Source organism: Coloeus monedula, assembly GCF_965178545.1.
Source record: "Coloeus monedula genome assembly, chromosome: 1".
NCBI lineage: Eukaryota > Metazoa > Chordata > Aves > Passeriformes > Corvidae > Coloeus > Coloeus monedula.
Genome location: NC_138781.1, coordinates 42,055,974 through 42,072,415, shown reverse-complemented (window position 1 = coordinate 42,072,415; position 16,442 = coordinate 42,055,974). Strand labels below are relative to the sequence as shown.

At 37.7% G+C, this 16,442-nt stretch overlaps 1 protein-coding gene across 1 annotated transcript in view; it reads left to right on the top strand.

The window, feature by feature from the left end:
- Positions 1-16,442, top strand: part of OSBPL10 (oxysterol binding protein like 10) — a 110,421-nt gene that overhangs the window by 44,045 nt on the left and 49,934 nt on the right. The window contains exon 4 of the mRNA XM_082295745.1: positions 203-394. Coding sequence (XP_082151871.1) covers positions 203-394 — 192 coding nt within the window. The remainder of the gene's footprint in view (positions 1-202; positions 395-16,442) is intronic.

Genomic DNA, 16,442 nt, shown 5'->3' with positions numbered 1-16,442 from the left:
AAGCCAAGAAACAAAGGCAATAGCTCTAATGTTTCCAAGAACATCTGTGCTGAGCAATGCGTATGGTTCAGAAGGAATAAATCAGTTACACCTCCAGATTTAGGTTTGTGGGGAAAGTTGAACAATACAAATGTATAGCCTGAATTGTAAACTATTACTAATGTAAAGGTTGCTAATACCGCAGTCCTGTTGCTTGTTCTAGAGCATCTCATCCTCACGAAGTAGAAGTTCATCTCTGCTGCCACCTGGGACAGTTAATTCTGCATCTCCAAGTGGCCAGAAACACATGAATCAAAGCGGGCCAACTGTTGTAACCATCACACATCACAAATCACCTGCAGCTGCTCGAAGAGTGAAGAGCCAGCGATCTGGTCAACTCCATGAAGTCAGAGAGGTAAGAGAGAAACATCTGCTGTTTTGCTGTAACTTGGAAGTGCTTACTTTGCTTTAGAATAAGCAATCGAGTCTGACAAGTTAAAAGATTTTCTTTGTTTCCTACTTGATGACTGCTTTGTTTTGATCCCGTTGCTGAGCAAGAGGTGGGCTTTAGTTCTGGTTCAGCTTCAGGTCAGGTGTATACTGATATTTTTATGCTGATGTTAAAATTGGTGTGTGCACATGCTTAAAAAATGAATTAGATTGGCTACAGCTCCCAGACTTTGCAGTGGTGTTTCATTACTGGGGAAAAATCTCTTTGAAGCTGTGTGCAGCAAAACCTTTCCGATTGGAAAGTGGGCCCTGAAGCATTTAAATGTAGCTGGAAAAAACTTCTTGAATAAGTCTGATGAATGTGTGAATGGAGGCATAGCTCCCCACACTCAGCAGTTTGTTGCTGTACTGCTGTAGTCTTGCCTTTGTGTCAAGTTTATATTACTGGCCTTGCAATGGAAAAATGGTTTGTGTGTATCAAAGGCATGAAAACCAAGGAAGAAAGCATGTTTCTTTTAAAGCCTGTTTGTACCAGTGTTTAGGAAATTTAACTTATACTGATTTTAGTCTGTCTTCCAGACAACAAAAATAGTACCGAGCTTTAAGCTTAAATATTATGGCAGATTTTCACAGAACACACTTTCATCTTTCATCCCTTATGATGTTTTGGTTTGTCTTTCATGTTAAGAATTTGAATAAATTCTTGGGATGTGCTCTCAGTAAAGGCTTAAATTGCACATCCTGATGAAGAATGCTTGTTTTTATTCTAGTTAACATTAAAAATGAAGAGCTCACTGTCTGAATGTCACCCACATTTTCTTTACATTATAGAAAACAAATATCTGTTTGTTTTTTACAAAAATACCCTGTCTTTGTCTACCAATCATCTCCCCCAAGTTGTTTCTAGTGTACTAAATGTATTTGCTCTCATAGGTTGAATTCAGAGTGCACTTTAAACCTATAATAAAATCAACAGTGGGAGCTGTTGCAATTTTGTCAAATGAAGCCGAGTAAGGCTGAAAGCAATTTCAAAGAGAGTATTAGTGTATGTGCTGGTCATAGTAAGTTGGGAAGGGAAAAAGCCATCAGTTGCAAAAAACGACACTTGGAAGAAATAAATACTAACCTATAGAAAAACAATGAGGTCAGGTATCATCACTGCAGAAAAGGCCAGTGAATTGCTGACTCAGTTGTTTGCAGTGTGATTCCAAAAGAGGTAACTATTACAGGACTTCAGTCTGTAATGATGGAAGGTAATGATTTTGTTCTGTTTGATGTGAGTGGTACCTCAGCTGCAGCACCAGTTTCTTTTAGAAGGCTGCAATAATAATGAAAAAAACCCCTTAGATATTGAAGATACAGTAACAGTTAAAAAAAGTGAGTGCTTTTCAGGGAGGGAAAATGGTTCTAAGATAAATGATGCATAAGCAAATTTTATAAGGCGATGTGTGAAGTTCACCTTTTTTATGTACTGGATATTTTGTGTGCGTGTGTGTTGCTTCTTAAAGAAGAGCGTAACAGTGGAGAAATTGGACTTTCTGCCTTCTATCCCAGTCTCGTGTAAAAAGTGGCTGCTGGTGTTGTTTCCATCTTGTGAAAGGATAAGTCTGTTTTTTCCAGGTTGAGAAAGCAGATTTTTTTTCAACAGCATACTCTGTGCATGTCCTTCTTCCCCTTTTTCCGGAGTGAATCCAATAGACTTTGAGTATATGATACCTGTGTTTTCAGGGAGTATCCTTGTTCCGTATATGAGTCAATGGGTGACTGTTAGATCCACCCTCCCTTGTTAACTTTATCAGTAAAGAGGTACCTCCAGAGCCCTTCACAAAAGTGCGCTTAAATCTGTTCTAATCCTGTTTTGTAATCTGAAACAATGAAAAATAGGAGTTAAAAGTACAGTAAGAGAAAGTTAATCCCTTCCTCAACACCTGAATCTTTGCTGTTTATTTGAAAGTTGTTTGGTATGATTTGGATGAAGGGAAGAGACTGCAAAAGGATTATAGATCAATATTGGTGTTCCCCTTATTGAATGATGTCATTGAAGCTTTGACATGCAAAAAAGTTTTTTTAAAATTGTTTTATAAATAGGACTGCATTAGCTAATTTTACACCTCACAAAATACAGTAGTTGAGTCAATGAAAAAAGCTGATCTGCTGCTGGAAAATGAGAGGAAGCATGTGTGTTTTAAATTTCACAGCAGTGTTGTGGTATGGTAATGCTGTGTATGAGCTCTTTGAAAAACAGTAATGCTGCAAAAAGGGGCATCCTTCCCTTGGGACATGTGGTCTTTGCTAGCTTGCACAATGTTTCTGAGAAAGTGTTGAACTTGAAATTGCTACTCAATTCTGAACTCTCTTGGTTTGGCCATATTACTTGTAAAAAAGTGAAGTGTCTCTCCATGTTGCAAAAATATACTCCTATATTTTATATAATGCAAGATGCTTGGTAATACTTGATTGGTTTTTTTCCTCTCTTTTGACTTCATAGTAAGAGTAACATTGTAACATTGTTTCATTCTGTGGTTTGTTCTGGCTGATTAAGTTTTATTTTTAACAGCATAGCGAAGTTTAGCATGAAACTAATTGTAGCAAAGAGGTCTATTTAACACCTAACTGACATGCAAAAATGTATAAATGTAGTAAATACAACTGTCTAGGTCTGCAAAATGGCACATGTAATAAATGTTTCTGTTGTAAAATTAGAATTTCACCTTTTTTCCAAATTTTGATAAGTTAAAATTGAGCATAAGTATGGAGCTTCTGACTGCTATTAAAAATTTATGTTTTAATACTTGACCTACTTCTGTATAGTGTTGAATTGAAAAGGAGCTCAGGCGCTTTACTTTTCATCATAATGTAATTTTTTATGCTGTTTAATATTGTTCTCTTAAATCAGATTTTTGCTTATATTAATTTGGTGTTAATAGTCCAGTCTACACTGATTTATGGGATGTTAAATCAAAACTAAACTTAACCATGCATTACTTTGTGAGAAATGATCTGCAGTGTGTTGCACTTTTTGCAGAATTATTGGAGATCCTCTTTATTTGGACCATAACTTAGCATTAAAGGGGTACTTTGAGCTAATTTTTTTGTAAGTGATTTTATGGTAACCTAAGTCTCCATGGTCTTGAAATTTAATTCTGTTTTTAAAACTGTGGATATTATTATCCTCTTAGAAATTTATGATAAGAGTTAAGCTTTCAGATTTCTTAACTGTAGGTGGTTAAAATCAACTGGAAGGTTAAGCCAAGTGGCCACATCACCCTTCATATTAAATTTTAGCTGTCACTGAACTAAATAATAGTGACAGAATGGTCAGAATGGTGTTTATGTTGGCTGAGAGTGTCTGACTCTTGTACAGTCTCTGGCAGTGTTACCATTGTTGTTAAAGAACCAAGTGTGTGAAGATTTTGTAGTAATTTATATTAATTATTTACAGACATTTAGAGAAATTAAACTACAGTCCAGAGAAATATTTCTTTCCACAATTTAAAAAATTCAGTGAAGGATTTTCTGATCCCTTTGAAATGTGGTGCTTGTTACAACTTTTGATGCCCTGACTAGTCATCTGCATGGGTTTCTGAACATTTGGTACAGTGAGATCCAGATTTCACAGGGCCTCCACCGGTGTGACATCTCTTTTATGTGCCAGTGGGCAGTCCCAGAACTTGGAAAGGATTGCTTTTTGGTAAGATGACCGTCCTACTGCTTCTTGCATGTCCTTTTCCATATATAAACACAGTTACCATTTGATTCCTGCAGGAATTATGCAGCTAGTAGTGGTAGTTCTTTGCTTCTTCCCTTACAGTATCAGGAAATCTAGGACTTACACCTAGGGCTTCATGGAGTGAGTTTTACCAGCAATTTTGTGAGGCTGCAGTTGTCCAATTTTATGTGGTTACTAGGAGAAGGAGATGATTCTAAAACACTTCTGAGGATTTTTCAAGTGAGAAGTGAATGTCTTCAGATCACTGTAATATTTGGATAGCAAAATTAGGAACTGTGACTAGCTACTGTTAGCAAAAACGGATGGTGTTGTCCGTGGAGAAGTGTTTGTTGTGTCACAGAATTACAGCACTGCACAGGCAGCATTGTAGGTGAAAGAGGAGATGCAGTGCTTAAACCATGTGGGGAAACATTCAGACTTGCAGGACTTCCATGTGTGTGGACTTTATGTGAAGACATACACTAAGCTGTGTGTTGATGTTAAAGCTTTGTAGTCAGTGTTCACGCTGGTAGTGGGGGAAATCTTGATGGTTTTTGACCTATGCCAGATTTTACTTTGCAGCTTTGAAAAAGTCAAGTTTTGCTTTTTATTTCAATTTTTTTGTCCTCCTTTCATTTCTCTGAAAGTGTGTACATGGAAAGGTCAATGGATAAGGTCTAATGTGAGTCCTAGCAGAAAGAATGCTGTAGCTCTAGATCTTTGGGATAGTGTTGAGGTTCTGTGAGGTTGTGCAATAAGGGTGCATGAAAAAAATTCAGCTCCTTGAGCAGGACATCATGCTTAGTGTAAAGTATGCACAAAGAACATTTAAAAATCCTGTTAACATTTTAAGTGTTTTTGACAGTATGTGTCTAATTTTGTGTAAAATTACTTTGTATAAGTGAGGAGAAATGCTATATACTAGATCATTGCTTTCACTGGCAGTTCTCACGTTGGTTTTGGAGTGCAGGAAAATGAGAGCTAGCTTTGTAACAAAGATGACCATTACATCTGCATGAGTAATAAATCAAATATTTGCTTTTAGGAGATGAAAATGATCTCATGTTCACCTAAGGTATGGAGGTAGGATGGGGTGCTAAACTGTGCTAACTTCAGTCTTTCTGGCCTGGTAATGTGGGTGCTTTATCGGGGGAGAGCTGATAACTGTGGAGTGCAGCTACAACAGCACTGCTGAAGTCTATGTTGCTGTGCTTTAGTTAGTCAGGTATAAAACTAGTTAACTAAAAACATGTCCATTTTTGTTTCTAGACATGTTTTAGTATAAAAGGTAGCTTTGTGATGTTTTCTTCATGGCAGTTTGTGGCTGATCCTTTTAACTAGAGTCTTCCTGCATTTCAGAATTAGTGTAGTAAATACACTCTAGACAGATTTCATAGTTCGACTGACCAGGGTATTTCATCTCTCATAGATACTGCAGGAAGTGTTTCAGTTTTGAAATCCAAGTGTCCTGTTTTCTGTTCATTTGAGGAAATAATGTGGTGGTACAGTGAGTGGCAATTTTGGAAAAGGGAGGGAAAGAACACAGAGGAGTAGCTTTTGTTAGTTATAACTCTCCATTTTTTCCTGGACTTGTATTTAAAATATCTTCCTGCACCCCCCCACTATACCTAATAAATTAGTAAAGGCTTATCCTATTGATCATCTTTTATCAAGTGCATCATATCATATACAAGATAAGTAGTCTTTAACAATAGGTGCTATGGATTATGCTTTAAGTATGGAGGCTAGTTGGAAAATGAGGTATGTTACTGAAGTGGTTACATCCTCATAACACTGCATCTATGCTTTGTATGTATTGTAGGTATTACACTTCCATTTGTCTGCAATCTCACTGTCAGAAATTTTTCATTTTAATTATCTGCGTGTGAAAAACAGGGAAGAATGTCTCCACTCTAAAACAGGTAATGTGAAAGTGCTTGGAAAAAACTCAAACCAGAACCAGCTGTTTCGCAGAAAGCAGTGGATACTTCTTGGCTTGAAGAAAAGTGAAGCAGAAGAAAAGACAGCAGAAAACCTTTGTGTCAGTTTTGTGTCCACTGAAGTCAATACTAAAAGTGAATGAGGCCTTAAGCCTTAATTCATTAGTTGATATTTATTTGGCACAGAACATGGTAGTGTAAGTTATACTACAGCTACTACTATTTAACTGTGTTTAGACATGCTTTTCAAATTGAGAAGTGTTGTAATACAAATTCGTGTTGCAGCTACATTTAACAGCTCAGTTGCCCCTGAGCTCACTGATACTGAAAGGGTTGCTCCCAGCTGGGTTTTAACAGGAGCAATTATGATTTGTTTAGAGGCATTAAATCTGTAACAGTATAAACCAGTTTCAAACCTAGGTCTAAAAGGGGCAGCTGCAGGTGTTACCTCTGCACTTTCTTCTGAATTGGTGCTGGCCCCAGTTCTAGAAATATGTGATCCTTGTACAGTATGAAAATACCGTTGTGAGCACACAGAAATGTTCTTCTGGCTATACAGCAATGTTTGTGTGATTGCCTGCCCTTCATCTCCCTAGACAGAAAACCAAGACTGAGAGCATGTAGAACAGATGCAGTTATTTGCTGCCTTCTGTGGCAGTTTCTTCGGAGGCTGTTTGACTTGTCTATAGATTTCTCATCTCCTGTATCTGCTTATTCTATCTCAAGTTATTACTGCTAAGATCAATAGAAGCATGTGTCCTTGGGGAGTAAATGGGATGCTTAAATCTCTGACAGTGTCAGTCTAGTACCTCCTGGAGTAGTAAATGTACATGTGCTTATAAAAATTATTCAGTTAGTAGCATTAACTGTCTTACTTTGGGGATGAGGAGATGGAAATTATTCTAATACCATAAACCAGTTGTTATTATTACATAAACATGAGCTGAATACTTCTCTGATCTCTGAACCTTTACCTTGTGTTTGCAGTATGTTTGAGGTCACTAAGAGTGCATTGAAGTAGCATCTTCCTGACCTACACTTTGTTCTGTGCATTTGATTTTGTATTCATATGAAGGTTGAGTCATCCTGGGTTTCAGATACCCAGGCAGGGAGAATTAAGGTTGCTATGGGAATCATAGAGCAAATGTTCTACTAAAATTACACTGTTTGTCCATATGGGTTATGTCAAGAGTGAACCTGGCTCATTATTTCTGATATTTCTCCCTACTGCCCCCCCCACCCCACCTGAAAAATATGAGTAGTGCAAATATGGCTTCTTTTCATGGTTTCTTTCCAGCCTGTAGTTGAGCAGTAATTGAGCATGTGCAAAGATGATAATTTTCCATCATTTAATAAATGGCAATTTATAAATTAGGGATAATACAGTATGTATGATAACTACATTCAGAGATTGCTGCAGCATTCATTTTCTTAAGCAACTGCAGAGAAGCCAAAATTATTCTTTACAGTTATTAAAACATTTAATTACATTTCCAGTAAATGGTGGGTTCCCAAGGGATCTTGAGAGAAGTCACATTTGAAGGGAATTCAGTCTCCAGTTTGTGTGCCTTCAAAACTGCCACTTAATTCTGCTTTATGTACAAAATTCAACTGGTTTATGTGCATGTGTAAAACAGCATAGCATATCATACACATGCCTGCATTTTTGGAAAACTACAGGGCTGTTTTCTTTCACAATTATAGCACAAATACTGCACTAGTTTAAAATCAAAGTTCTCAGTTTGAAAATGAAGCTTTAAAGAAAACATACCTCAGTAAATCTTTCCTCAGATTAGGGTATCACATCTCATGGTCTTGTTTCCAGTGCAGGTTTCTGGGTGGCTGGCTGGTGCAGCAGGGATTTTCACAGCAAACCCTGAACAAGGGTGACAAGGGCCACCTTCTGCAACTCTGTTTGTAACGCAAATTACTGCTTCCAAGATACATGGGCCATTTTGTTAACCCACACTTACATGCTATTTTTATTAAGTAGAAGATATTTTTGAATGTTCTCAGTGGTAATAGATGACAATGTAATATTAGGTGGCTGGCCAAGTTTCAGATATTAAGTACAGAAGGTACTTATATAAATGCTCTCAAGGAGAAAGTAACCATAGAAATGGCTCATATATTTTAAGCATACCATTAAGTTTACATTATTATACACTTTTATTGAGGGCTTACTATAATCTTCAGCTCCTTGTGTAACACCTAAAGTACTGAATGCTACGCTAAGAAACACAGGGAACATTTTGAGTTTACAACAAATGTGAATAGTAAGCACTGTAGCTCTTAGTTACTTAAAGACCTGATCTCTAACAGCTTTTGCTGCATGTTCTTACTGTAGTGCTTGTATTGCAGGTGTTGAATGCTTTGGAAACTGTGCTACATAGGTGCTTTTCAGCAGCTGCTTATTGGTTGCAATTCTGATTTCTGACAGTATGCTTTAAAAGAATGGCTAGCAACATCTCATCCAGCAAGCAAACCAGAACTACATCTGCCCGAATCTGACTAATATGCCTTAAAGTAGCATTGTATTATAGGTACTAGATACATAGCTGTCACTGATGAATTATTTTTAATTTTTATTATGGTTCATTCATTTGTCTCTTCCCTTTGCTACTTTCTAGGAAGCACAGTCATATGTTCTTGCACATACTTCTTAGCTTGTTTTTCTGGTGGTATCTACTGTGTTCTGGGATAACTGCGTACAGGTTTTCTCCTAAAACCCCAGTTATCCAATTGCAGTTTTATCGATAGGTTTAGGCTGACAGATACAAAACAGATGGATTTGTGGAAAAGTTGCTATATAAGAGTGCTTCAGCCTTACAGCGTGTCACAAGTTGGGTACTCAAAATTATGGTACTGTATGGTGAATTACTTCAGTGCGGTGAAGTTAATGATGTCAACTTAAACCAGTTGACAGTCAGCTTTTCTACATAGGGAGAAGTCAAAGGAATGGATTAGGAATGCTTTGTGACAGCCTATGGAGGTGCACTTTATGGAAGACTCAGGAATGGCAAGGTTAGATAGCCTTGATATGGACAGCTCACTGACTTCTCAGAAAATGTGAGGTGAATTGACTGTAAGATGGGGAAATAATATCTGTGCACATCTCAGAGTTTTTTAAATGATGGAAACAAAAGTCAGTTTTATGCTTGGACACTACAAGTTAGGTGGCTAACAGAGAGAAGGGGTGAAAGGGTCTAAAAGCAGTCTTGGCAAAGGGAAGATGCACTGGGACTGTCCATCAGAAGTTTTTCTACTGTATGGCATATTGGACTTCTCTGAGTGGCAGTATGTGTGTTTATATATTCCCAGCTAGAATGGAATAATAATAATAATAAAAATTTAAAAAGTTTATAGAGTTACTTTTTCCAGCACCATATGTTCTGACAGAAACCTCTGCATCCTTGAAGCTACTCATGCTGAAGTGTGTAATTTATGTTCAACTGTCCTTTTCTCTTCTGAAGACTACTCAAAGTCCAAACCTCACTTTTTATCAATTGTGCCCTATATTGCAGTAAACTGATAGAATTTTCCTGTGATTGCTGATGTTGACTTAATGGCTAGCAGCGACATTTTAGGAGCTCTTTGGAATACTTGAAATTCACAAATTAGCCTAAATTCCTGATAATCAAAATATGCTTTCCAGCTTAGGACTATAGCTGTTAGCTTCAGCAAAGTGATCTTTCTGAAGTGTAAGAAAAACTGCTACTCCGAAAAGCCCACAGAATAACATCTGCTTATGAGTAACATTTAATGACTAAAAATAATGACTTTGTGAGGTAATTTTTATAGTAAAATTGCATAAGAATAATTTCCCACAAAGTGCTTTTTATAAACTGCTCTCAATACTGCATTCTGTGGTTTAAAATAGAACAGTGTGCTTCCTGCTTGGCTAGATGGCAGCCAGTTGCCATCCAAGATTTACTTGAATCTGTGGACTCCTTCTTTCTGCTTGTCTAATTTTTTGGTTCTGGATCACTGAAAGCATGTGAGGTGGGGGAAACAATGTTGGGAGCTGCTTTTTCTCTTCCCTGTGATTTTTCCTCAAGATCCCAACACTTTGCTCTACTTGAGTTGTGTTTGCCAGTAAATGCTAAGTCTCAATAGGTGGCTATTAGTAGGCTGTGGTTAATAGAAAATCCTCAAGAAAAGGGAGCATGGTGAAGAAACCCAGCATTTACTAGTCGTTTTTGTGCAAAATGTCATGTGTTACCTGGATACGTGGAGTGTTCACAGGGAGCTGTAACACAACAGGCAAAAGAGGAAACCTGCCATGTGTCCTGCAACAGGCCCTGATTCCCAGACACCTCCCTCCAGTGGCAAAGTGACCAGTGCTAGGTTGATAATTTTGGAGAAAAATAGCTTACTCACTCTGATTTGTAGGAAAACGCAGTGCTCATTGATACAATTTGTCTGAATCACTGACTTTCACTTGTATATTTGTTATGGCAACCAGCTCTTTCTAAAAAGATTTCACTTCTCACCTAAAGACTTGTGGAGTAGCTCCATTAAACACTCTTAGACAGCTGACACTATGAATTTTTTTTATCTCTAGTGTTTCAGTACTTTGGTTTGTCTGTAAATCTTCCACAGGGAAAAAACCATGAAGTTGATGTTGTTTTGTGAGGGAGAAGTATTCTCTTTCAGATTTAAGCAGCAAGAAGGTATTCTCAGGATAACTAAAAATTTTTGGGAGGATGATAGGAAAAGCTTCCCTCCCCTCCCATTTTTTCCCCCACCTATATAATATGAAGCCACTCAAGGAAAGCTGAGTATATACATCAGAGTATTGATTAAGACTAAAAACATCCTCTAGAAACTCCAAGATCGTCTGTCTACTTAAATATTCTCTGGCAAAATCTGAACTTTTTGTCGTAGTCTGTCTGCATGGACACCAAGATCTTTTCCTCACCCTTGCCCTCAGCTGCCTTTCTGTCATTCAGAAGCTCATTTCTCAGGGGAGGAGGACAGATTGACTACAGAAAGCATGCATTTAACCTTATGTCTGGGGCTGTCATAAGGAAATGTGGTAAGGAGGTAGCAAAGGGAAGCATCTGATTTGTTTTGGCCTGAAGTAGGTGGGCTGTTTTGGTGAGTTTTCTGGAGGCATTCTCAGGGATCCTGCCAGAACTGCTTCAATCCTTTTTACTAACCATATGTGTTGCAAGGACTGTGAAACTCTCTCTGGGGTCTCTCTGTTTCCCTGATGTAAGAAGCAGACTTCTTTAGAAACTCAGAACACTCAGATTGTCCTTGGGAGTGTTTTGCATCCAAATAAAGTGTCTTCATGAAGTCCCAGAGAACACTGACAATTACAGATACCATATACACTCTTTGGTGTTTGGAGATAGATCTGTTAAATATATCCTGTCTTTCATTCTTCTGAGAAGAGAGATGCTTTTGTAAAACAGCTAGTTAGGTCAGCTCCCCTTCTTACTGAGCTTCTGCCTATTTTAAAGGGAGGAAGGGAGGAGTGTCCTCTCGTATACCTGAGCTGCAGCAGACTGAGAATTTCTTGGAAAGGTAGATTAATTTTCTTCCTGTGCTACTGCAAGGAATGTTTAAGGCTTCCAGGCTAGTCAGCAAAAAAGACTTGTGTCCCCTTTTTCCTGTCTCCCCCAAATCTGGCAGCTTTATGGACTAAAGCAGTAGTATGCAGACCTACAAAATACAAAGTCTTACTATTGTAGCTGTGCAACTAATAGCAAGGGAGCTTGCAGGTGTGATTAATAAGCTATTGAATAGTAGGCCAAATGGAAGATATCTGTAGTTCATCAAATGATTAATGAATGTTGTCTGAACAAAATAGAATTATATTACGTTGTAAGGATATACAGCAAGTGTCCAAGTTACAGAATTTGAAGATATAAAGTAGGGATTGAATATGTAAAGAATGGAGCATAGTTTCATGTTTAGTATATGAAGAAATTAACTAGCCAATTCAAAATGCTCATGACAGAAGTAGGTAAATAAGAGCTGCTCACTGGAGAGTAAACCCTGTGCTGAGGTCTGTGGAGAGCTCATAGCCCCAGGAGGTGCTGATGGCAACCAGTGGGAGAGCAGCAGATTGGTGAGAGAAGCTAAGATCAGGAAACAATTGAGGCAGCCTGCCTCCTCGACTCCCTGTTTTTCTGGTTGTCTTAGACTTGGCTTTTAGACTCAGTCCTGATGACATTTGGTGTGTGTTCTGTAAGGTTTTCCTCACAAGAAACCACCCTGTGGAGCACATGGGGAAGAGGCTGAGCACAAAAAACCAAAACAAAACCCTAAAGGAAATAATGTTTTGTTCGGTGAGACAATGAAGATAAGTAGCAACTGACTTTTCAGTTTTTTCCCTAACAGAGATTATGTGGGTTCCTGGTTAGGGAAAAGACAAAATAAAAGATGGGGTGGAGGGAGCTTGTTTTCATTCTTCTTCGAGGAAAAAAACTGAATTGTGAAAGCAGAGGCAAGGACTGAAGAAGAAATGTGCCCTGGTGATTAGCTTCCATCCTGACTGACAGAGGTGATAGTTCTGTTCATTCCATCACTTTTTGTGTCTCTGTCTGCAAATTAACATGCCAAATGAAAATTAACTTGCTCCTTTGAAGCTTTGTTGATAGGATGTATGTGTCTAAGCCTTAATAACTATTATATAACAAGTCATTCCAATTTTAACGTTCATTGTTTGCTTCATTAAAATAATTGAGGTCAAGCTGGCTGCTATCCTGAGGTGATGATAATGGAGAATTCCGTGCTTATTCCCAGTAATGGGAGGGAAGCAGTAATCAGGAAAGGACAGCTGATACGGGTGTCATTATCTGGTTCCATCTTTCCAAGACATTTTCAGTGTATCTCACTTGGTGTTGTAGGATGCTTCCTTAAAACATTTTTTGTCATTAATACAGTAATGTTCACAGAGGCTGCCTGTGGGTCTTAATCCAGATTGAAGCTTTGTGGGTAGAATTCTTTCCTGTTTACAGTTCAAGGAGGTTCTTTTTAGTCCGAAGGTCGGGTTTTATTGCGAGCAAAGTGTACAGATAAGTTACCTGTGGTCATCTGGTCTTGTGCGTGTTTCTACACTAGATGCTTTAAAAGCTGAAGTGCAAAATCATCTTGATAAGAGATTTATGTTAGCTATTGGAGTACTTCCAGCAGCAACCTCTGTTCTTACTTATTTCACCTTAGTTATATATTGAGCTGTAATTTTGTCTTCCTGGCTTGCATGCTATAGCTGTAATCCCATTTAAAGATCTGTTATGTGACTTCACTGAAGAAAAGAATGAAGTCTGTAAATCCTTGTCAGAAAATTTCTTTTATCAAGTAGTAAGATGGACACAGCAAGTGGCGTTGAGTAGTCTGAGACCTCTTCTCAGTAGTTAAGTCATGGCAAAAGTTCACTTCCTCTGCAGTGGTTATGGTTAACTCAAAACAACAGTGCATTAAATTTGGGGAAAAAAATAACTTCTACTGCATTTGTAGAAGTTACCTTCATTTGTCAGACATCTGGATTGGTGAGGTATACTTTCTGAGGTGATGGTTAACGGTATTTACAGTAGTCTTTCTGCATGTGTGTTGATACTCTTTTCTTTTTCAGAATGAATAGTGGAAAGGGGTTAGGTTTAATGGAAATCCTGTGGGATTTGTGAATATGAGCTGTATTGGTAGCTAGTGTGTCCAATTAGTGACTGGTGTGATTGCTTTAGTGACATTAGAGTTCCAGGTATCAGTATCTTATATTTTGATATATTCCTGATAGATGTATGTGTGTATGTATACCCATATGCATATACACATATATTCTACTTATACTGGCTGTCTGTTTTAACTTTCGATTTTTACAATATGTCAGTCTGTGTTGTTGATGAAATACAGGTCAAGATAGCAAGAGGGGTCCTTGCTCAAGGTCAGAATTGATGGCTGTATTAGGTTCATGTGGAAACACAATATATCACGTTTACAGTGATTTAGAAGGTTTTTATTTTTTGCGTGCAGACTTTTCTGTTCTTCATCTGCTTTTGCTTTTAAGAAAATCTATGTTTTCTATGAAATAAAAGAAAAAAATACAAACCCCTGTGAAATATGCATGTTTAACAGTGGTTAAATGTCCTGACTCATGTATCACTTGTGACTTATTCTAGAGTAGTTTGAAAAGCTGGTCTCACCTGCTGTACTTTCCCAATGTTTTCTGAAAAGTTATTTTTCTGGTACTATTTTCTAAAAAGCAAAAAACTAGTATTTCCAGAAAGTGTCTCTGTGTTTGTTTGTGTGTGTCAGAGAGAGAGAGAGACTGTGTTTTCATATTACACTTTATTAAAAAAACCCACCCCAAATGAAGCACCAACCAACTAAATCCTGCCAAAAAATAGTGAAGCAGCAAACTGGCTATTTCCCAGTCTTTAACAGCAGTAAACTTCTCACAAGGACAGCTTGACTTAGAGATTTAAGGAAGTGATGCATGTTGAATTTCTATTATTATTTAAGTGTCTAAAGGTTTTTCCACACAACCGGTTATTTTTACAGATGCTCTGTTTTTTGTACAAACACTTTTTATTGTGTTGTTTATTTCCCCATGTTTTTAATAATGGTTTTCAACTTTCATGCAGTCAATAATGGAAAGGATTGAAAAATAAAAATCACTGCATTAAATCTTTCAGAGGAATTGCCTACAGATAAGTCTGCAGACCACGTGCTGCTGGTGATGGTGTGCAGAGATTACTACCGTAGAGAAAAAGAGTTATTAACTGATGGAGCAGAATGTTTCCTTCATGAGTGATTTCTAGCACGTCACAGAGGAGCTTGATGATATAGAATTTCTGTGGGTTTTCAGCACTAAAAGAACATTTTCTTTTTTCTCTGGAGTGTTTTGGATTTTTCCTCATGCATGGGTAGGCATATCTTAATACGGACTATAAAAGGACTCAATTGTGTGATCAACACTATTTAAACTACATTTAAACAACATCTAAACTAAATTTAAGCTAAAATTGAAATTGCCCATATGTGTACCAGATTGTGTCTGGTGCAGTCTGAAGAATCTCTCTTGTGTTTTATATTCTAAAAGAGGGGTAGGATGATCTGAAGTATTTAAATCATTATGTAGAAAGACAGGATTGGTGATGCTACTTATTTTCTTGGATAGCTCCACATGGCCTGGGTGACAAAGGGAGTGTGTCTGCTTGCCCTCTGAGGTAATATGGCTGATGTCATTCTTCCTTTGCTTTGAGGAACCTGAAGTCACTGTCTTGGGAGCTGCCGCTGCGGCAGCTGTGGATTGAGTAGTTTTACAGATGGCATAAAGCTGGTGTTTGGTTTAGGTTGTTGCGAGGCTCTGTGTTAATTGGGTGAAATCCTGTAGGAGCAATAATTCTAGAAAGAAAGATGTTCTGATAATACACATCTGTCCTAGACAAACAGACTTATGCCTGTTAGTCCTGGAGTCTGGATAACAAAAGTATTTAAAATAAAATGATGTCAAAAAGCAATCATATGCTCTTACATTCAGGTGTGGCTATTCAGTTTTCTTCCTTTGAAGTTTCTGTTTATTTTTGTTGTAGGATGGGAGGAAAAATCTTAAATGGAGATTGTTGTTATACTTAATAATTTGGAATATATCCCTTTCTCTTTCTAGAAACAAATTGAAGCATTGAATAAATTCAGGTTTTGTAGGATGGTTTTTCTGCATGGGAAAGATTAGTGTATCATCTAGTATTCTAAAAAAATACTGAAGTCCTGTATGTTTTTCTTTTAGCATGGGAAATAGGACTTCAATTTCTCATTATTATTTCCTAAATTAATTTTTGGTAACTAATTTTAGCTTATTTACTGCATGAAAGAATGTTCTTTCATCTTATTATGTCTGAAATAAATTTCTTTGAAACCTAGGGTATCTCATGGCTTTTTTTGCTAATCTTCCACATACTGCGGAGATAACCCTGAGAATTAGTCGTTTCTACTTACCATTTGTTTGGATTCTTATCACATAAGTGTTTGGGTCTTACATCGTTTTGGCTATGTGTTCACAACAGGAAGATCCAGGAGGTGCAGTTCCAGCTGTGAAGGAGTAGTTAGCAGTTCCTGTGTCTGGGATTAAGTAGGGAAAGCAATCACACAGGATGTTAAGATCAGCTCTGAAGAGGAGGAAGCTGGCAGCAGCAAAAGCTGTGGATTGTATTGGAGCAAGTGGTAGGGAGGGGAGGACCTACAGAAGAAAACATCACAGATGTTTCCTGTTGCATTCTGACATTCATGAGAGGGTCATTGGATGGCAGGTTTCTTTGAATATAATGTTATCCAGGATGATTGTATTAGCTCTGCATGGCAAGGTTTTTGTTGGAGAAGGGCCGCTGATGTGGCTTCTGTGAGAAGCTGCCAGA